A 23,559-nucleotide genomic window follows, 5' to 3' on the forward strand; every position below is an offset into this window, starting at 1 on the left:
AACATTTTTATATCAGTAAGTAAGCAACCCGTTTTTTTTTGCACAGGGATCAGATTGATAAGAAGACAACCACACAACCATCAGCATCCACAAAGTTTCTCACTCAATAACTAATACTGACAAAGTAAGGGTACAAAATGATTACATGTATCCCTCATTCATGTGACACAGTTACACTTAAAACTAATAGTATGAAAAACCAAGACAAAATATGGACAAATCTACGAGAGGTTGATACAGCTGCATTTATTGAGAATCTTATTTTTAATCGTTTACATAACTTCTATAAAGAACAATTTGGGTTTCATCTTTGAGGTTGTTGTCTGATAGACATATTACCCTATATCTCGTTTTATTTCTGCTGGTTAATCTTACATTTATTATAACTTTTTAAGGTTTAAACAATAAATTTTATTTCAAACATTCAAAACAAGTTTCTTGTTTCTTGTTTTCTGTCTCCAACATCTTCAACTATCTATCTGAAAAAAGAATAAAAACAAAAAACAACAATTAATCTACCCTCAATCAGAACCAAAATCCATGCATAGATTATAAAATTTACAACAATATAGAAACTCTCAAATATCTTGTTTCGATTTTTCAATGCCATTTCATCTTGAAAACTTGTTACCTAAACTACAGGAAGCCACAATTTAAAGGGCCCCATAATGACCAGTGTAAAACAATTCAGAAGAGAAAACCAACACCCATTAGACCATAGTCCTGTTTTCAACTTTATTTGGCCTTCTTTTACTTTTTTGTTTCATTAGCGTCACTGAATAGTCTTTTGTAAACGAAAAGCGTTTCTGGCCTACAAAATTTCAATTCTGGTATCCATGATGAGTTTATTATTATTATTTTGAAATCAGAAGGAGCCTGAACCTCTTATAATGCAAAAGATATTCTGGAATGTCAATTATTGGCATAACAATTAAAAAAAAATGTTACAAATTGAATTCCTCATGATTTCTATAATGAGCATCAGTAAATACACATGATACATGTGTTGACTGGTGAATGAAAAGGGATAAATAAACAAGATTTTGAAATAACTATCTTCTACACTGCTGTAGAATGGTCAAATTGGAGATCACTAGTATGTCTGCATACACAGTCACCATCATCTGGTTTTCTGACACAGAACTACTATCTGACTGGCTGAAAGGACCGTCACCACCCGACTCACTAATAGGGACCTTATCAGACTGGCTAACACAGACATCATAATCTGCCAGGCTGATAGGGTTATCACCATCTGACAGGCTGAAAGGGATATCACCATCTGACTGGCTGACAGGGACATCACCATCTGACTGGCTGATAGGGACATCACCATCTGACTGGCTGACAGGAACATCACCATATGACTGAATGACAGAATCATCACCAACTGACGGACTAATATGAACATCACCATCTGCCAGGCTGACTAGGACATCACCATCTGTTGGCTGACAGGGACATTACCCTCTGACTGGCTTACAAGAACATCACAGACTGACTGACTGACAGGAACATCACCAACTAACTGATTGACTGATATGTACATCACCATCTTCCAGGCTGACAGGGACATCACCATCTGTCTAGCTGCCAGGGACATCACCATCTGACTGGTTGACAGGGACAGTATCTTTTTGGAGCATCTTCCTGAGAGTTTTCTTCATCACATTTATTGCTGATCATCTTTTTCTTTCTTAGGTTTATATTGCCTGTAGATTTTTTTAATTAAAAATTGCATGTAAATTTTCAAGACTGACACCAATTTTGTTGTCAATGAAGAAAATACACTTCTAAAAAGAATATCTATATTTAGAAATAAAGATGAAGTTTGATGGTGGTAAAACAAGTTAAATTATCAATAATGTCTTTATAGAGCAAAGGAGTAAGTAAATGTTATCAGTTCTGTTCATGCGTGTAACATTGACAGAAAAGTAAAAGGTTGTATGTCAATGTTACATACATGAAGACCAGAAGATGAAAGTGGTGTGCTTAATAGTCAACTTTGGAGAAATAATATAATTGCTGCCCAGTAATATCTAATTAATCATTTAGGTTATAAAATGTTATATAAATGTCTGACTTTAAGGAAGTAATACCTTTGCATGTAACATAAAAAAATCTTGACACAAAATATTGTTGTCAATGTTACTAACTAGTGTTAAAAGACAAATTAAACATGAAAACATGAAAACGCTTTAATTTTGTAAAATAAAAATAAGATAATAGCTCCATATGGCAGTAAGTTTTGTTTACGCATGTAATAACACTGGCCTGAACATGTAAAAGTCTAAATAATAGACTCTGTCAATGTTACATACACAATTTCTTAATGAAAAAAAAGTTTAATTTGGGTTTACTTTATACATTATTTTTTAAAATAGGTATCATAATAATAACTTTGAATATTAAAAATTAGATTAACTGTTGATTTCAACACAGTAAAATTTTCTCCTGTAACACAAAATAGACCTGATACAAAAATCGTAGTCCATGTTACTCATAAAGTTATCATAGGAGCATCAAAGAAATTGTGTGATGACAATATTTAAGATGTTAGTCATTTATAAACTCAGATAAACTCATTTTAAAGCTCATAACAGAGGTTTGGAAATCAATGCTTTTAAAACATATAATTCTGGGTTATGTATGTAACATTGACAGGAACACCAACAAATGATGAGGAAAAATTGCTAGTCAATCAAGAAAAAAATAAACACAAATAATTAAAACTCATTTATTTCTTTAATATCATTTTAATGAAGCAAATTTAAATTTCAACAAGATTTTATTGATTGAATAATTGTATGCACATTTATTAGTTGTAGCATGTAACCTGGACGCAGAAGATGTGTCAATGTTACATGCCTTTAAACGATAAGAATTACAAGTAAATATTGTAAAGTCTAGAAATCAAGAAAGATCAACAACTTCTCTGTTAAGAATTCAGCATAAATTTACATTATGCACTGGCCAATTATGCTTTAAGTGTAATAAAGTAATATTGTTTTTATTCTGGTGTCAATGTTACATTTTATGTTTTCAAATTAAGTGGCCAGTTATCTTTATAATGCTGAGAATGAATACAAGTACTAGTTAATCAAATTGGCAATTAATCTGTGGTATTTCATGTAAAAAATTAGATTGATAAGGCAAACCGTACAAAAAAAAGCTTTTGCATGTATCATAGACACCTTTCCTTGGTAAATATTTTCGTGTCAATGTTATGTACAGAAATCTTTCCAGCAATAAAATGAATATCGTAAGGGTCAAACCTGTTTAAATACAAGATAAACTTATATTTTTTGACAAAATTGCAAAGCAAGTCACACATCATTATCAAAGAACCTAATTTACACAGAAAGTGCATGTAACACTTCATTGTGAGGTCAAATTAACCTGGTCCCACTCTCTTATCATCTGCTTGATCACTGGTAGATGCCTAGTGTGAAAGATGAAAAAGCCACATTTTAATGTAATTGTCAGTGGGTTGAAATGTGAAAAAAATAATTATGGTAATGCTTACTATAAAAAGTATACAACTGTCATAAAAAGATGAGTATTATTGGGCAGTATTGACACGAAAATGAAATAAATTTTCTTACCTTCTATATTTTTCAAACTTCAGTTGATTGATAAAAATCATGAAATCCAAATTGTACCCATTGTTGACACCTTTCAAAATTTGCCATGCTGGACCAATAACTTGTTTCCAAAGCTAATCAGCTAATGAAAAGGTGCATGTAACATTTGTTGACGGGAAAAGTTACATGCACTTGTCCATTTTCAAACGTATTTTATTTGCAGCAATAATCGGATTCTTTACAAAATGGGGTTTCTAAATGATAGACGGATCATTTTGCAGTTGATTTTCAACTATTATAGTAGAACAATTCTTCAGGCATATTCTAAATATTACTAGGGGTTTTGCCACTGCAGAAATGTCACACTTTTTGTCTACAGTTTTCAACTACCAGCACATAACAAGTGTTGATTTTTTGTTGATTTTTTTAATTGGATCCATTTTTTTGGCATTTGGCAATAAAGACTAACCCACTTTGATATTTAAACAATGTTTATTCTCCATATTTGCATGATTTCTTTATTTTTTAATTGGATAAACACTATTGACCCTAAAATTTCACTAGCGAATTCCTGCCCATATCTGTTAAGCTGATCTTTTGGTAACAATTGAAAGTCCAAAATCGCCAGTAACAAAAGTAAAAAAAATTACATTGAAATCCTCATGAAAATAATATTTTAATTTCCTTTTCAAGAACCGATGGAGTGAAATTAAATAGAACCATAAAGAAGGAAAATTCCATAGAAGATGCATACAAAGTTTATATATAGATATAATAAATGAATGTTCTTTAGACGGTACTTATGAAGTGTCCTGATTTTAAAAGTCCAATGTGGCTAAAAGGGGTTCAAGTTGTTTCTTGATAAATACTATAATATTTTCATCAGATATAAAGGAGTAGTTTTTCTAACTGAATTAGGGATGGTCTATTACCCAGCACCTTGTTTTATACTGATAAGGGTGTTGGTAATATTTAGTATTATTCATAATTATTTTTTATAAAAGTCAATAAACATTGAAACATACTACGAAAAGGCCATCATTCAACTGAATTATGTGGAAAAAATCTTGTCATTTAAATTAATGTGTAATATTTTTGTAGAGGTTTGGAGTTGTTGCCAAAAATCATGTCCTCCATTGCTGCAGAAGAGACTGTAGTTTACGGTGATGGGAGTATGAAAGGAACTGAATATAAAAGTCACGTACAGAACAGTCTTTGTGCATGCAAGTATGTATTTATAAGGTCAATAGGTTGTGTAACAAATAAAAATAAATAAAAAGATTATCTCAACCTAAAGAACAAATTTGGTGAAAAGTCTCATTGATGTTAAATTCAAGGAAAAGCGGACAGGATTGTTGTGACAACAATAGGAACATATCCATCGTCAGCTGTTAAACGATATTCCAACTTTTGTGGTTGTCCTTAATTTTAAAGTTTTATTATTACATCATTAAATTTTTTCAGATGGAGTTCAAAGAGTGTATTACATCTAGCGGCCATGTTTAAAGATGTACAGATGTCTTTAGATGAACTGAAATTTGTCATTGACAAAATTATACGTCTTTTCAAAGACACTGACTTACAAGATTTACCTGCCCTTATTTACCAGCTTCTGTTATTATCAACAAAGGTATTAATTTAAAATTACAAATAGATAAACTTATAATCTGCAGTTATTTCTATTCCATAATAACACATATGGAATATACATTTGAAAAATTTACTATTATATTTCCAACAAGAACCGCTTCTTTATAAAGTTCATTCCATTTTTCAGTTAGACCCATAGTATATTCACCAAAAGTTTGTAATTTTGATTTGAAAATGGTTTTTGTTGGGCTTTTGTTTTCTTGCATAATGTGTAAGGTAAAAATTTAAGTATTATGGACAAAATGTTGCTTTTTGGGAACTTTTTATTCAAGTATTTAAAGAATAATTTAGTTCATCTAAAAATAATATAAAATGTGAATAAGCAGAAGGTAGAGCTTTATACTGTCGTATTGCTTTATTTTTGTGATTAGGTCTAGTTTATGGTGAACCACAAGTGGTAGGTCAGTCATATTTGGTATGCAGTTGTATAAGCATTGGCACATCTCATTTCCATGGAGACTATTTGGCCCTGTCCCTCAGTCATGGTCTATTGACTTCAAAAACTTTTTCTTATTTTACATGTATTAGTTTGTGATTAGGTCAGTTTATGGGGAACCACAAGTGGTAGGTCAATGATATTTAGTATGCAGTTGTATAAGTATTGGCATATCTCATTTCCATGGAGATAATTTGGCTCCTCCCCCTTGGTCTATTGACTTTGATTTTTTTTCTAAGTTATCATGTATTAGTTTTTGATTAGGTCAGTTGAAGGGGAACCATTAGTGGTAGGCCAATGCTAATTAGTATTCAGTTGTATAAGCATTGGCACATCTCATTTCCATGGAAAATATTTGGCATCGCCTCTCAGTCACAGTCTAATGACTTTGAAACTTATCTTAGTTTACATGTATTAGTTTGTGATTAGATCAGTTTAAGATGAACTTCTAATGGTAAGTCAATGATATTTGGTATGCAAATTTATTTGCATTTGCAAGTATCGTTTCCATGGAGATTGTATAGTCCCACCCCCCTCTTCATGGTTCATTGACTTTGAAACTTTTACATAGTTGACAAGTTAATGTTTGTATTTAGGTTTGGGAACAACTTTTAATAAGTTAATGGTATTCGGTATGCAGTTGTATTAGCATTGGCACATCTCATTTACATGGAGATTGTTTAGCCATGTAAGTAGGTTATGGTTCATTGACTTTTTGCATAACTTGTGTAAGATTTCTAAAGTATTGCTATTTTGATTTCAACATTTGCATAATCAAAATAACAAAAAGGCGAGACATATCTCTGTGATAACAGTTTATTTATAAATCATTATATTATCCAAAGTTATAACAAGTTTCTAGGAATTATTGAAATGAAAATTTTTATCAAGTAATTAAAATATCACTTTAATATATGATATAGAAGTAATTCCTCTCGGACTCAGATATGACAAGAACATGGATCATTATCATTATTATATTCCTGTTTATTTTAGGGACACAAAAGACTTGTCATAGAAGGTATAATTAGTTTCTATGTAGACCAAGATAAACAGAATCATGGTAGAAGTGAAAATGAATTGAGGTTTGTTCTCATTTTTTATTGATTATTTTAAAAACAGCAAAGGGTAAAAAGAAATAAGTTTGAATCAAGATGACAACACCAGAGTGAGACAATTCATGACAACAACAAAAAATGGGCAAAACATAATACAGTAGACTCCACCTAATCGGATATCGGTTAATCGAATATATCGGCTATTGTAATATTATTTCAAAACACCGAACCATTCCCTATACATTTCAGTCAAAATACATCAGATAATCGAATATCGGTTATTAGAATATATCGGCTAATTGGATAGGAATATTCATGGAAAATGTGTGAAAACCATGTACAATCGAATATTTTGAAATAATTTCATATTTTTTTTTTGACAGGAAATGAAGCCGGAAGTTACGCCATTACGAAGTTTAAGAAAACTTCAGTACAGAAATGTTTCATTTTATTAATAAAAACGATCTTTCATAGTCAAATAAAACATATTTTTTCTTATTGTCTTGTTTATTTTATGAATTTGATATTATATTCTGCCCAAGATGTGTTTGTTATGTGTTTATCCAAATGTGATCGTTGTCATTTACTTCACAAACAATGACACGACAAAATGATAAACTGTGCATGATGTTCATCAATGTATATTAAATATGAATGAAATGTACCTCTTTCTCAACAATTTATTAAAATATATATAGAAGTCCCGTGTAAAAACAAGGAATCGTGTGTCAATAGCATGTCCCAGGTGAAATAGAATTATGTAACTTGTACACACGTACGCCATTTTCCTAATTTACATAATATTCAGCCTTTTATTTTGAACCACGACAGATAAGATAGAAAAGCAAAATTAATTTTACAATTTTATAATCATGAACATAGTTGTATTACTTGAAATTGGAAATGGATTTCATAAATAAAAAAATGTAGAAAATTAGATCCGAGTACGATTACAGGTAGAAGTTTATAGTCGGCATGAATTCGTAACTATTAATAGAATTTACCTGTGGCCTACTTCCGAGAATTCATAGCTATTTTTAGCTTTTACCTGTTTTAACACACAAATGAAACAAATCACGCAAAAACAACAAGTCACATTATTTAAATGGTACATATTTTATTCAGATAATCAACACATAATTAATAATTAATAATCAATAGACTGACAGATAAACAAAATACATTATTATCAACTGATTGATCTGTTACTCAATCAACCGAATTATCTGAACTTGTACCTGAAAAAACAATGAGATTAGTTAAAAATTTCCATTAATAAAGCAGCTATAATAGCTATTGGTATCTTAGGGTTGTGTCTGTCAATTTTGAAAAAAAACTTGGAGGAATATACGTTCATCGGCTAATTGAATATATCGGACAATCGGATATTTTTAGCTGACATTTTGGGTATCCGATTGGCCGGAGTCTACTGTACATTGAACTTAAACAAGGTTCATAACACATTCAAACAAATCTAGTGGTCATATTTAATTATCTATACACATAATGCATTATGTTAAATGCTAATGTTTATCAGCATTACTATCATTAATTTCATTTTATTCTTTAAAAATACAGCAATGGTATGTGTTGGGGATATCAGGTATCAGGAAAATTAATAAGACCTAGTTATAGTTGATTCTATGTTGAAACCAGAACTAATCACTCTGTGTAAAAAGAATAAGGCCAAAATAAATGGCAAAAAGATTTTCAAAACAATTGTTATTACAATGTATTATACTTTTACAGTGAAGATTTGATGAGTGATGAAACTGATATAGAAGTATTGAGGCACACAGAAGGGACGGTTATATTACATATAAGCTTTGCTGTTAAACAAGACCAAGAACTAGGAAGAGAATTTATTAAGTTGTTGAAGGTATTTTTTTCCTGATTTAATATAGGTGCAATGTTATTCATACAACTCAAAATGTTTTCATTAAATGCAACAGAATTACACATACCACTTAAACTGATTATTAAAATATTAACAAAAAAAATCAGAAACCAAACTATTATGTCTTAAAACTTTAGAACTACTACTATCCATTTTATACAACTTAACAATTGCTATCATAAATGTTGTTCTCATTTCATGACAAATGACACATGTATGTAAAAGATATGAATTATATTTGTCCATGTGAGAAGTGAAACATCATAGCTATGAATTAAAGGAGAGCAATCTTATAAAAATCAAATACCTGCACTTACAAGCTTAAAACATGAAAGTGTGCTGGGATTTAATTGAATAAGATTGAAAAATAGATGTCAATTAGACAGATACCCAACAAAATAACTAATGATTTACATGAATATCAAAGAGTACTTTTAAAGTTAAAATTAGGGATTTCTTAGTTGCTCAAATTCTTAATTTCATTAAATTCTGTATACTCCAGTGAACATGTAGAGGTCAAGCTTCATTTTCCAAAAACATAATTACATATCCTAATCTGCATTATTTAAAAATCTTTATTAAAGAAACAGAATCTTTAGTTTAAGCTTACAATAACATGATTTCTGAGGTTTTATGTTGACCAACAGCTAAAATTCTAGGTTGTTTTAAAGGATTCATGTAAATTGAGTTTGTTATGTTTTACTTAAAACCAAACACTATATTACATGTGATTTTCATTGAGTTTTTTCTTCCAGAGCAATGGCAAATGAGAGTTTCAAAGGACAAGGTACCATAAGGCCCGTTTTTGGCCCCCCTATATTTCCTAAATTTTGTATTGGAAAGCTACTTATCACGTTAAAGTATTCCCTTAGGTTTGAAGTTTGCTTGGATGAACTTCAAAATTATTTTGTAAAAGAAAATGGGTGAGGTTAGGGGGTAAAAGGGCATCAAAAATGTCTAAAGAAGGAAAAACATAGATTTTTGGCCATTGTTTCTTAAAATTTAATAGCATGCGCCTACGTGATCTGGAAAAAATTATGGCGATTTAGACAGCAAAGACAGTTCTGATGACATTGGAATAAAAAAAAATCTGGGTCACGTTGGCGCAGGCACTAAAAAATAAAATAAATGTTGTAAAATCACATGGAAAATGAATAATAATTACAATATTTGAATAATGAAAAGAAAGTTGACCCCCCTCGCCTCACCCAGTTGCGAAAATTAGTGGTTTTGAAGTTCATCCAAACAAACTTCAAACCTCAGGGAATGTTTTAACATAATAAGTAGCTTTCTGAAACAGAATTTGAAAAATGAGAACATAGGGGGGGCCAAAAAACATTTTTTTTTATTTCAGAGCAATCAAATGAGATCAGCAGCTCAAGTTTTATCTCCATTTAATTTTGCACTGGCTTTGTGTCTAGCCCGTATCCATAGATTTGAGGACCAAGTAAGATATAATATTTAAAGTCTATTGATTATTATGTTCTTCTAAACACTCACACTTCAAATGACACAAAATGTAATGCCCCCATTCAGATGATATGGGAGAAGTCCAGAGATATAAACCATATTTCTATACCCCAGATAATTCAATGCGGTGAATTTTTACAGAAAATATGATTAACATTAATTTATTAGAAAGAACAACAACAAAATATTTACTAGCTAAATTTAACACAAAATTCTTACTGATTTGTAAATCTCTATAGTACAAAATGTAAAAATCAAAAGAAATTGGAAGAATTTTATTTCAGTATTCAAACCGAACCAAATATAACAATTTCTTATATATTAATTTCAATGTATACTTCATCTACTGACAGATTTATGACCTCATAAAGACGATGATATTAAAGAGTTTTAAGGATGGGGAGAAACAATCGTCATCCCAGTGGGTCAGAGAAATAGTTCAGGACACTTGCCATGTGGAAGAATTTGCTTTGGAAACAATAAAGAATAGGTAATTATTATCTGTTTCATTTTTAAGTTGCTCTATTTGATCATTGAATTTTGGATCTACAGTTCTTATGGGTAGGTATGTAAACAGTAAAGAAAGGCTTTAAACAATAACTGTTAATGCAACACTTGACTCTTACTGATCTTTCCAATCTAAGCATTTTTGATATACAATACATGGATATTGTAATGCATTAATTAACGGATTCATAAGACATTTGCATTTATGTTTTACTTACATGAGGAGAATCTGATAGTTAAAAATCATCGCATGAATGTCTCTGCATTATTTATTGTAGTAAATATGGATGGGACCATGTTATACAAGGCTTGGTACACCTAGGATTTCTACTGATGGATTCCTTTGGTCCTAAGGCAATATTTGGTAGGATAGAGACATCAGCAGTACCACAGACTGGACCAACTCACTTAGCTTGTCATCTTGGTAGTCAAATTCTTCTTAATACTTTCAAGGTACTGTTTTTATGCCCCACCTATGATAGAAGAGGGGCATTATGTTTTCTGGTCTGTGGCTTCGTTCGTCCGTCCGTCTGTGCTTCCGTTCGTCCGTCCGTCTGTGCGTCTGTTCAGGTTAAAGTTTTTGGTCAAGGTAGTTTTCGATGAAGCTGAAGTCCAATCAACTTGAAACTTAGTACACTTATTGCTTATGATATGATCTTTTTAATTTTAAAGCCAAATTAGACTTTTGACCCCAATTTCACGGTCCACTGAACATAGAAAATGAAAGTGGGAGTTTCAGGTTAAAGTTTTTGGTCAAGGTAGTTTTTGATGAAGCTGAAGTCCTATCAACTTGAAACATAGTACACTTGTTGCTTATGATATGATCTTTTTAATTTTAAAGCCAAATTAGACTTTTGACCCCAATTTCACGGTCCACTGAACATAGAAAATGAAAGTGGGAGTTTCAGGTTAAAGTTTTTGGTCAAGGTAGTTTTTGCTGAAGCTGAAGTCCAATCAACTTGAAACTTAGTACACTTGTTGCTTATGATATGATCTTTCTAATTTTAAGCCAAATTAGACTTTTGACCCCAATTTCACGGTCCACTGAACATAGAAAATGAAAGTGGGAGTTTCAGGTTAAAGTTTTTGGTCAAGGTAGTTTTTGATGAAGCTGAAGTCCAATCAACTTGAAACTTAGTAAACTTGTTGCTTATGATATGATGTTTTTAATTTTAAAGCCAAATTAGACTTTTGACCCCAATTTCATGGTCCACTATACATAGAAAATGAAAGTGGGAGTTTCAGGTTAAAGTTTTTGGTCAAGGTAGTTTTTGATAAAATTGAAGTCCAATCAACTTGAAACTTAGTAAACTTGTTGCTTATGATATGATGTTTTTAATTTTTAAGCCAAATTAGATTATTACCCAATTTCACGGTCCATGGAACATATGGTAAAGGATAGTGTGAGTGGGGCATCCGTGTACTTTGGACACATTCTTGTTATTACAATATTTTATAATGACTCTTGAATGGTGTGGAGTGGAGTGTCAAATTGCCATGTTGAAGTCCAATCAACTTTAAACTTAGTACACATGATCCCTATGATATGATCTTTCCAATTTTAATGCCAAATTAAAGTTTTGACCCCAATTTGACACCTGTGCAGATGATGTTACACTGGTAGTGAATGACCCTACCAATATGCAAACCCTTTTGTCGACTGTGGAGAATTACAGTCGACAGGAGAAGTATTCATTACAGCCTACAAAATGTAAAATTATTAAAACTGGGAAACCAAAAATAGAGGATAATTTTAACTTCATATTAAATGATACACCCATTCAAAATGTTGAAACAGCTGTACATTTAGGAATAACTCATAGTAATAACCCACGGCAAACCATTCCTATCCATATCCAGGAAAACATCAACAAAGCAAGGAGAACAATGTACAGCCTGATGGGAACTGGCATGCATGGCAAGAATGGTCTTAATCCCGTAGCATGCCTGCAATTATTCCAGGTTTACGTGTTGCCAGTTCTCATTTATGGCTTAGAAATACTACTGCCAAACTCTACTCAAATGGAACCAATTGAAGTCTTCTATCGAAAAAGCATCAAACAAATTTTATCAATCCCAATTAACACAACAGACATGGCCGTATATATACTGTCGGGTACCATTCCAGTAATCAGTAAGATGCATAAACTAGCTTTAGGAACCTTTGCAAATATTTCAAGACAGGAGAACTCTATAGAAAGACAAGTTACAGAAAGACAAATTCTTATCTCAACTGATGTAAAGGACAGCTGGTTCACAAAAATTAGAGCTTTATTAATTAAATACAGCCTACCATCAATTTTTAACATTTTAGATGAACCACCCTCAAAATTAAAATGGAAAAACCTTATCAGGAAAGCGATTGACACCTACTGGGTTGATCATGTGGTGACCATGTCTGTCTATTACAAGAGTATTTCATATATTTCTACAGCTTATTATAATACTGGTCATCTTCACAATGCTCTGGCAAGTATCCAGACTTCTGCAAAAGACATCCAACGTCTCCCCATCAAACTACGACTCCTTACAGGAACATATATTCTCCAAAGTAACAGGGCAGCTTTTAACCAGATTGACATCAACCCAACATGTCTCTTGTGTGAGGAGGACTCTGAAACATTATTTCATTTTATTCATTCATGTCCTGCTTTAGCTTCTGCTAGAAATCATCACATGCTTGAACTTTCGCACATTCTTAAAAATAGCGAGCTATGTGTTAAATGTAGATCATTAGAAAAGCTAGAGATTAGTACACAACTAATATTGGATGCTAGTGCCTTGCTCTGTAATTGTCAATGTAAATGTGGATGTACAGACTTTCTTCATCTTGTAGAGTACATTAGTAGAAAACTTTGCTTTGCGTTGCATATTAGACGTAATACACTATTATTAACATTACCGACGAATAAAAAGAAAGGGTTACTTGCAACCACTCAGTCAAAGGCATGATTATTTAAAGTCTAAATTATTTTGTTTTAGATTTTAAAAAGTGTGAGAAACATTTGTGGGTGTTATATACACCAATTTATTCTACTCTGAAACCAGAGGTGTGCCTTTCAAAGGCAGGATATTCATACAAGACAAGACAAGACAAGACAATGGCAGTTTACAATTTATTTTCACATTTAAAAACCTAGAAAGTCAATTTGGCATGTACGTGATGATCTGATTAAACAACAATTCCCAGTTTATTTTTGTGTAAATTTAAAATTCAATCACCCTTATGTTGTGTTTTACAAAGGTGTAACTGGTCATATCATGAAAAACAGACACTTCTCCATATGGTAAATTATATGGACATATAAATATAAAACAATTGTCTCAGACACTTTATAAGAAAACAACACATTTTCTTCAGACCTTCTCAACATTAGTGCAATAACTCAAAGACATCAAAATAGGTTGTTGTATGTTAATATTTGACTTTTCTGTTTTTAAGCAACATGAAATGGTGAGAGCTGAGATTTTAGATCAGATTTTCAACAGAGTTGTTACTAAGGCAACAACACCTGTCAGTCACTACATGGGTAAGATTGAAGAAAAGTTTGTATAAATAAAATAAGATAAACATAAATTTGATAAGAGAATAGATATATTCTTTCATTAAAGTTCTTCCAAGTGCCTTATAAAAGCATGGGACCCTGTTGCTATCTGAATTGATTTTATATTATGTATTATAAATATGGAACTATAACTTTAGGAAACACTGCTATATCAAATCCAGTGATACTATAAGAATATGCTGGGAGAAACGCAGCCTAACTTCTTTTTTTTTTTTTTTACTGTTTTTTATTTGTCTCTGATCTGATGTAGTTTAGTTCTTTATGGTGTGAACTTTTTAAAAATGTATGTCAATTAAAGTTTTGACCAAGATTTCCCTGTATTTAATGTTTTGAATGTATTTCCTATTCTTAAGTTAATCACCAGATATTAATTACTTTTAAAAAATGTCTATGTTTTTTTTAAATTTTAGATTTGTTATCTAGTGCAGTCTTGTCAGCACCACAGATTCTTTTGGAATCAACACCAAAAGTACGGGAGATGTTGGACTATCTGTCATTCTTGTCTCCAGTGTCTGCTGAAGCACTTCTAATGGCAATCCATCCACTGCTTAAACTCAGTTTAACCCTGAAAGACTCACTCATACTCATTCTCAGAAAAGCTATGTTTTCAAGGTTTGTGAAAAAGTTGACAGTATTTAAATTGACAGTTGTTATTGCTTGATCGTTTGGTTTAAAACTTCAATTGTTATTTCATGCATAGTCAGACAAACAACTTGTCAATATATAGGAGATTTGAAGGATATAATGAGAAGAGCCAGATGTCTCTGACTTCTAGTGACAATATTTGCCTTATGGATTTGGTGAGTTGTTTCACAGAGTGTTTATCTTCCAATCAGCAGGATATCTGCAGTTTTTAAGAATTACTGGATGAATTATATTTGTGTAGTCATTATGTGACAAATAAGACCAACCAGTAGCCTATAACAGAAGAATTGCATTTTATACCTTACTTGAAAGTTTATAAAAGTCTAAGTTGTATACTGCTAAGGGGCTGAAGTATTTAAAATAGCCACCTGTTTCACACACAATACATATTATGTAAATGACAAAAATTATCTAGCAGTGAACAATTAAAAAAACCTCACATAAACACTTGATAAGACATTCATTCAAATATTTAAAAAAAAAAAGACTAATGACTGACACAAAACAAACATATTTTGCTTGCTAAATTTGTTTGTAAACGAATTGTTTTTTTGTCTCTTTTCAGACAGTTAGATGCCAGAAAAATAGGATTACAGGGCTTTCTATTGATACTTAAACATTTTAAAGTCCTAGGAGGTCTTCCATCAAGTCAATCTAGTCAACAGTTCTCAAGTAGTCAGGTAATTAGTAGTATGTCTATGAATACTGTCCAATAAGTTTGAGTTTTAAGTTTTATGAGTTATTCCAACCTAGAAGCAATAGAAAATCATTAATACTTATGGGACATTTAAACTGAAAACACCATGAATTCAGAAATGCTTGTGTGCATTTACTAGTATAATTGTTGAACAAAGGACACTTGATAAACTTTTATGATTTTAGGGAATATTAAGTACTAGTAATGCAATCAAAATTTAAAATTTGATTTGATTTGACAACCACACTGAAGACAGGCACCTTACCATAAGGCAAAGAGGTATTTTTATGGCAAGCACATAATGATATTGTGTATTTGATTTGTATGCAGCAACATGTGAACACACCTGTTTTAAATGCATATAAGATAGGTATATGATGAAGATAATGTGTATTACTGCTTTGTTTTTAGGTACAGGTAGATATACATGCCAGATATAATCCTGCCAGTAATGAAGCTCTGTGTTTAGAGATTATGGGAAACTTAAGAAGAGTTCTATCACAACAAGTGGATGTCAGGCTTATATTATATCAGGTTTGTCTTCAACATAGTTTGACTTAATTTATAAATAATGGGGTTTGAGTATTCTAAATGCTTCAAGTGCACTAAATGAATTGTGCTATTTTCATTTTATAACTGACCATAACGTGGCTGGGGCATATAGTTCATACAGCTTGTCTGGAAAACACAAATGATTCATGTTTTTTTTAAAATGAAACCTTAAGGACCATTTTGATGAAAATGATGACCAGAAAAAAATATTACAATTTAAATAATGTTTGCAATGCCGACTGATATAAATAATTGATTCGATAGCTAGAGTTATTTATGTTGCTGATTATTGTATATGCTGATTTTTTACAGGGACTATATGATGCTCTTTGCAGAAATACACAGCTTCAGGGACCAGTTTTAGACTTACTGAAAACTCAGGTGAAATATGTTTATAAGAACAAAGTAAATAGTCTTTAAAATCTTCATTTACTGGAACACTGTTTTATGAATAAAAGGACATATAGGTATATGTTTAATGAAGATGTATCAATTTTTACAAAAAGAGAAAATGAAATTTATAAAAATGTATATCCAGTTAAAATCTTACGGGGCATTACAGTTTCAAATGGAAAATATTTAATATGTTGGCTGTGAAAATTGGATTTACTTAGTTCATTACTGAGACCAGAAGTTACTTTTAGGTATTCATCAGTATAAAAATAAGGAGATAGGTATAATTGCCAATGAGACAACATACCACCAGAGTTCAAATTTAGTGGGATTTAAGCAATCATTGGTCACTGTACAGCCTTCAATAATGAGGAAAACTTTCTATGCACATATTTTTCTCTCTCAGATAGTTGACAAATTTGATTCATGTGAAAGTAAGATGTGGTATGATTGTCAATGAGATAACTTTTAATCAGAGACCAACTGAAAAAGATGCAATACATATTAATAATTGAATAATGTATTCAAACATTTTTAGTTCAAGAAATACTATGAACCATCTGAAGATGTAAATCCACCTTATAAACTGGATTTGTGTATATCTGCTCAAGGGGATCAAGTTTTCTTGGCAGAACCTTTGGTAAGTATATATCCTTGGCATACTGTAGTAGACTATATTCTGAATTTGATAAATTCCTGTGTATTGAAAAAGTTTCTGAATCCTCTTTAAATATTTATAGATTTATATTGTAAACATTGTTCAATTTAAAAATAATTTGAAGTAGTATGATTGCCTCTGAGACAACCATCCATCAGAAACTAAATAGTGTGTAATTATAGGTGACTGTACATCCATCAATAATGAAAAAACACACAACATATGGCAAGCTATAAATGCCCTGACTTACAAAAAACTAAACAATTCAAAAGGGACCCCCCTCCCCCCCCCCCCAAAAAAAATGGAAAAAAGATATACAACATGTAAATGATTAAAAGCACATGCCTAAATGGTTTGCTTCCATATTTTGCTAGCATTCTCTGTGTTTGGTGTAGACTTGTTTTACCGCCTAAAGATCTAAGACTTTATTATTCTGATATTACAGGCCCATCTTATATGTTGTATACAGCTATGTCTAGTTAAGATACTGAATATATGTAGACAAACTAACAGTGATTTTATTATTCTTATATTTCAGGCCCATCTTATATGTTGTATACAGTTATGCCTAACAAAGATTATGGATATACGTAGACAAACTAACGGTGATGACGAAGAAGAGGATGTAACACGTAGCCACACAGAATTAGAAGATATAATGGATTCACTTGTTAAAAGGATGATAAAGTCAGAAATGGAAGACTTTGAACTGGTATAAATAGTTAAAAACATATATTTGATCTTTGTTTATTTGCATGCTTCTTTTTTAATTTTGAGGAATGGACAGATATCTGTATTATTGTAAATTTATTTAAATGTGCTATCCCTTGCTGAAGAGTTACATGTAACAAAATATCATGACTGGTTAACTACACAATGGCAAATATAATAGTTTAATCAAAGGGAAAGTAATTTGATAACATTAAGGAGACAGCACAGTGAAAAGCAGATCCAGATGGTTTTGGAGTTGTTTAAATACAAATAGTGTAAGTGAATATAGATTTAACTGTAAAGTTTTTACTAATAAAATGAATTTTTCAGGACAAGTCTGCAGATTTCTCACCCAATAACAGTGTTGGAGTTAAAAACAAACTCTTTGCTATACTTGTAATGGGTACTTATGAGGTGTTGATTGAATATATATTCAGAACAGGACATAATAGGTATGGTTTATTATTCATAGACAGAAAAAATATTTTTTTTTCCCAACAATTATTTACTGCTCTCTCAGTTTAGTCCATGCATCAAATTCAAGATTATTAATTTTTTTATTTTTTTCTGATACTTTTATTTGGAGAACCAATTTATTTTGTTAATGAAAATTGAAATTTGAACCAAATGTATAAAAAGGTTTGTCTAAATTCACCTGGATTTATTTTAAGCCAGGGTCATTTTCATAGTCCTTCTTAGGTTGCACTTATGAGAATATTGACAATGCGATTTCCCATAGGAACTCCCTTTGTAACTAAAACTGTGCCCCTTTTACTTTAAAGTTTTGTAAAAAAATTATGTCCAAGAACGGAAAATTGATATGCACTACTATTTTAAAGGTCAAAACATATTTGTATTTTATGAGGTTTTGAGGACATTTTGTTGTATTTCCAAAAATGAAAACAAAAACCAGCACTTTAAGATGGCCATTTCATTAGATTTTTAACCGGATTTTTGTGACAAAATTGTCGGTTATTGATTTGGAGATGTACGGTGGGCGGGCAGCAATCAAATGTTGTCTGTGCATTAACTCATGAACCATTCAACCAAAGCTTTTAAAATTTTAATATGTTGTTACTAACAACTAAATGAAGGTCAAGTTCAATAATGGCGATTTTGACTTTTACCGTTCAGGAGTTATGGTTCTTGAAAGATTGAAAAATGGAGTTTCCAGTCGTGTCCGTGCATTTACGCATGAACTGTTCTACCTTAGCTTCCCAAATTTTAATATGTTGTTACTGATGACAAAATTGAGGTCAAGTTCAATAATGACGATTTTGACTTTTACCGTTCAGGAGTTATGGTTCTTGAAAGATTGAAAAATGGTGTTTCCAGTCGTGTCCATGCATTTGCGCTTGAACTGTTCTACCTAAGCTTCCCAAATTTTGATATGTTGTTACTGATGACAAAATGGAGGTCAAGTTCAATAATGACGATTTTGACTTTTACCGTTCAGGAGTTATGGTTCTTGAAAGATTGAAAAATGGAGTTTCCAGTCGTGTCCGTGCATTTACGCATGAACTGTTCTACCTTAGCTTCCCAAATTTTAATATGTTGTTACTGATGACAAAATTGAGGTCAAGTTCAATAATGACGATTTTGACTTTTACCGTTCAGGAGTTATGGTTCTTGAAAGATTGAAAAATGGTGTTTCCAGTCGTGTCCATGCATTTGCGCATGAACTGTTTTACCAAAGCTTCCCAAATTTTAATATGTTGTTACTGATGACAAAATAGAGGTCAAGTTGAATAATGACGATTTTGACTTTTACCGTTCAGGAGTTATGGTTCTTGAAAGATTGAAAAATGGTGTTTCCAGTCGTGTCCGTGCATTTTCTCATGAACCATTCAACCAAAGCTTTTGAAGTTTTTATATGTTGTTACTGATGGCAAATTAGAGGTCAAGTTCAATAATGACGATTTTTCACATCGTTGCATTTACTCATGAACCATACAATCTAAGCTTTTCAAATTTTAAGATGTTGATACTGATGACAAAATGGAGGTCAAATTTGATATTGACGATTTTCACTTTCACCATTCATCAGTAATGGTTCTTGTGATATTGCCAGGACACAAATAAATATTAATAAATCAGGTTTGCTGTCGTTGTGACAGCCTCTTGTTAACCCTTTCACCGATTGCTGCCCAGACAGAAGCTACTCTGAGACGATGGCTTCCCTGGCTACTTTTACTCAAGTGGGAGACCTTCATAATAAATGTCAATAAAAACTTGTTTATAGTTATTTGTGTATTTATTTCATTCACTAACACCATGTTCACAGTTTTGTTCATGTTTTGATAATATTTTCTTCATAAAATATTCAAATTTTCAAATTTTCGGCATTATCTAGGTGAAATTCTCAAAATTCTGCTCTAAGACCCCAAATCGTAATTTTTTAACCCAAAACGGCAAAATTTTGAAAAATTTTATGAGGCTGTACAAATTCCTCACACTGAACGATGTCCATTCCAAGTGTTTTGTATATAAAACAACATTTTATGTAAAAAAAGTATACTAGTTTGGCTTCAATTCTTCCATATTCTTTCAAAAAAAATGTTCCCTCATTTCAAATTCTCGTAAATTCCGTGAATTTCGTCTGATTTTGACACGGTTTTCATCAAACGGAAGCGCCATGTTTACACTTTCATCCGGGTATTCATCAAAGAAAGATAACTCATGTTTGTACTGTTTTGAGCGGGAAATATAAAAGAGGTATTCCGATCCCGGTAAAACGGGACTCATCGTCAGCTGTCTGAAGCGTGAATCCTGGTAAACCGGGACTCATCGGCGAAAGGGTTAAGCAATGCTTAAGTTTTCTTATATGACAAGAACATTCTTAACCAAAACCCAAATTTATTATTATGAATTTTTTTACAGATATAGATTAATATCATTTTAATTATAGATTCTTCTGTGGAAAATTTACAAAAATTTAAAAGGCAATATTTACAATATTGCTGGTGAAGAATTAAATTTTACAGTAATTTATAAATTATTGATACAAATCTATGATATTAAAAATAAAATAATAGTAAAAATTGTTTCAATTATGTTGGGTTTTTTTCAGTGATACAAGTTGCAGAGAAATTTTAGAACTATTTGGAAACTATACAAAACTTTATGATATTTTGAAAGAAAAGTCCAATCAGACTGGTGGAAAGAAAGGAAAGACAACTACCGTTAAACCACCGCTGAGCCTTATGTCAATTAGTTGTGTATCATCTCTTCTCGAGACTTTAATCATGTAAGTTTTTTTATCTAACTAGACTGGCTCAATTGGCAGGTGTTAATTTTCTCATTCTTTTACCTTTATTGTCATTTTATAAGAAAAAAAATTTAAAAGACAACTTGGCCAAAATTGAACCAAAGTTGGGAATCTTCCAGTTTTTCTTCAATTTACCATTTGACATTGTGGATACATTATTTACTGGGTACCAATTTTCTCAGCTTTATGTTAATAACAAATTAAAATCATCAACAATGTAATTATATCCTCTTGCCTTGACCTTTCAAGGGTTATTTATTTTAGTTAACCAACAACCCTAGTTATTTGATAATGAAATGAGTACTGTAATATAATAATTGTATTTCAAAAAATTAAATTTTTCCTGATATCATGTGTGAAGAAAACATTTCTCAGATTAAACATTCATATAAGAGTTGTTATAACTCTCAAAAGTAAAAAATGTCTTGTTTTGTAAAAATTATGAGTCTGGTATGTTTTACAGGGATTCAGCTCCAAGTAACAAAGAAAACTTGGCAGGACTGAGAGAAGATCTAGGATTTTACACTCATGTGTTAAATATAGCACACCAGAAAGTTCATCAGATACAGGAAAAGGGTAGATGTGATGGACCTGAAGGGAAAGAAAAGAGTAAACTTATGAAATATGTGTGTCAGCTTGGCAGGTATAGTACATAAGGCCATAAAAAAGAATAGGTTTGTTTGCCCAAACCCTACCTACCCAGAAAAAAGCTGCCTACTCAAATTCTTTTATTGTCCTGATTTGAAGAAGTTTTTTTTTAATCAGATAGGCATGGAGACTTATAAACATCTGTTACTTCAATTTCTTAAAAAAAAAAGAAAAAAAAAGAAAATGCCTACCTACCTACCCACTGTCTCAACCTTGGGTAGGGTTTGGGCAAACCAAAATATTTTTAATTGTGGCCTAAAAGAGTAAACTTATGAAATATGTGTATCATCTTGGCAGGTATAGTACAACAGTATATACAAGATGTTAATACATATACATTTACTCTACCAGTACCAGTCCTAACATTGTCCTATCCCTTTTATGATCCTTGTTATAAGGATGTCAAAAGAAACATTTATTTTGATGTTCAGGGAGTTATGATGACTGACACTGACTATTAAATTTTATTTTCTACTTTGTTAAAAGTTTAATTTTAGTCTATTTTTTTCTACTTTGTTAAAAGTTAAATGTTAGTAACAGTTATTTTTTACTATATAGAAGTAGTGAAATCTTTTAACAAAACCAAAAACAATCAACATCCATAAAAATTTTCATGTATTTGCCAGATATCTTGATTTTGGCATTTTTTGCCCTTATATAGTATATTTAGAATGTAATACATTACAAACTATAGGATTTTAGCATCTTAAATTTTCTCCCATGAATCAAAACTGTGAGAGAAAGTTTCAACATGTGCACTCTTGTTTAATATGTTAATAATTAAAAAAAATCGACTTCTGTGTGTTTATGATAGAGAGATACTGGATTATCCATTTTTATTTGTAGATTATTTCTTAAATACTACACAGAGAATCAGAAGACAGGGGAGGAAGGAAGGAGAGGGAAAGTATTGACAGGATTATGTTTAGAGGGATTAACCAGTGTAATCACAATCATTTTACAACAATTTTCTAACCAGCTGATGCAATGTCTCTGTGATATAGGTATGCTGCTTGAATTTTATAGTTATTTTATTTATCACAGTTTTATAAACAAGTTGACTTACCACAAACAGCAAAATTGTAGAAAATGCTACTGTTAACCAACTTATTTCACATAAGCACTAGAGAGCCAATAGACAACTTTGGAGTTCGATGCATTGACGTCAAAAACTCTGGTTTTAGTGAAAGTCATTTTTGCATTTAGGGGCGTCGCCACTTCCATTTCAATGTTGAGCGAGTGGTTGGAAAACTATAATTCTATATTGTACGAATTATTCGGAAAATTGAATTCTTAAAATTGACAATCAGCACTGCTGTCATTAGGGAATTTTCATTAAGTACATACAGAACAACCATTATTTCTATTTTATCCTGCACAATGACAATCGCTAAGATGCTTGATGAACGTTAATAGTGCAGGGATACAGGCGATCCCCTCTAAATGATGTCATAAAGGCGCGTATAATTGAAGAGTTTCCGGTGAAGGATGAACTCGAAAGTGGTTTATAGAGATTTATTAACAGAATAAATGTATTCCAATTTCCATTAAGAAATATCTATGTATGATACATTTTTGAAAATTTATATCTGCAAAAATAAGTTGGTTTCAGAATTTATTGATGCTGGTATTCAAACATACATCAAACAATAACTCACTGAAGTTTAAAAAAAATATGGCAACTATGTGACTTTGTGGTAAAAAAACTTTTTTATCAGGGTTTTGTATTGTAGAAATGTTATTGAAACTGAAACTTATACACATCCTATTTATACAAGCTATTGGTACAACATATGCACTAGGTAATGCTTATCAAAAT

The 23,559-nt window shown here is 31.5% G+C and overlaps 1 protein-coding gene across 2 annotated transcripts in view; it reads left to right on the forward strand.

Moving 5' to 3' along the window:
• LOC139520626 (Fanconi anemia group I protein-like) overlaps positions 1 to 23,559 on the forward strand; it is a 50,057-nt gene that overhangs the window by 11,621 nt on the left and 14,877 nt on the right. For both annotated transcript variants that reach the window (XM_071313451.1, XM_071313452.1), the window contains exons 6-23: positions 4,686 to 4,811; positions 5,049 to 5,214; positions 6,667 to 6,755; positions 8,478 to 8,607; positions 9,980 to 10,072; positions 10,449 to 10,585; positions 10,881 to 11,055; positions 14,045 to 14,132; positions 14,579 to 14,780; positions 15,379 to 15,493; positions 15,922 to 16,044; positions 16,375 to 16,443; positions 16,994 to 17,095; positions 17,652 to 17,825; positions 18,155 to 18,276; positions 20,895 to 21,071; positions 21,556 to 21,735; positions 22,587 to 22,744. In XM_071313451.1, the coding sequence (XP_071169552.1) occupies positions 4,686 to 4,811; positions 5,049 to 5,214; positions 6,667 to 6,755; positions 8,478 to 8,607; positions 9,980 to 10,072; positions 10,449 to 10,585; positions 10,881 to 11,055; positions 14,045 to 14,132; positions 14,579 to 14,780; positions 15,379 to 15,493; positions 15,922 to 16,044; positions 16,375 to 16,443; positions 16,994 to 17,095; positions 17,652 to 17,825; positions 18,155 to 18,276; positions 20,895 to 21,071; positions 21,556 to 21,735; positions 22,587 to 22,744 (2,426 nt within the window). The remainder of the gene's footprint in view (positions 1 to 4,685; positions 4,812 to 5,048; positions 5,215 to 6,666; positions 6,756 to 8,477; positions 8,608 to 9,979; positions 10,073 to 10,448; positions 10,586 to 10,880; positions 11,056 to 14,044; positions 14,133 to 14,578; positions 14,781 to 15,378; positions 15,494 to 15,921; positions 16,045 to 16,374; positions 16,444 to 16,993; positions 17,096 to 17,651; positions 17,826 to 18,154; positions 18,277 to 20,894; positions 21,072 to 21,555; positions 21,736 to 22,586; positions 22,745 to 23,559) is intronic.

This window comes from Mytilus edulis, chromosome 4 (genome assembly GCF_963676685.1).
Source record: "Mytilus edulis chromosome 4, xbMytEdul2.2, whole genome shotgun sequence".
NCBI classification, from domain to species: domain Eukaryota; kingdom Metazoa; phylum Mollusca; class Bivalvia; order Mytilida; family Mytilidae; genus Mytilus; species Mytilus edulis.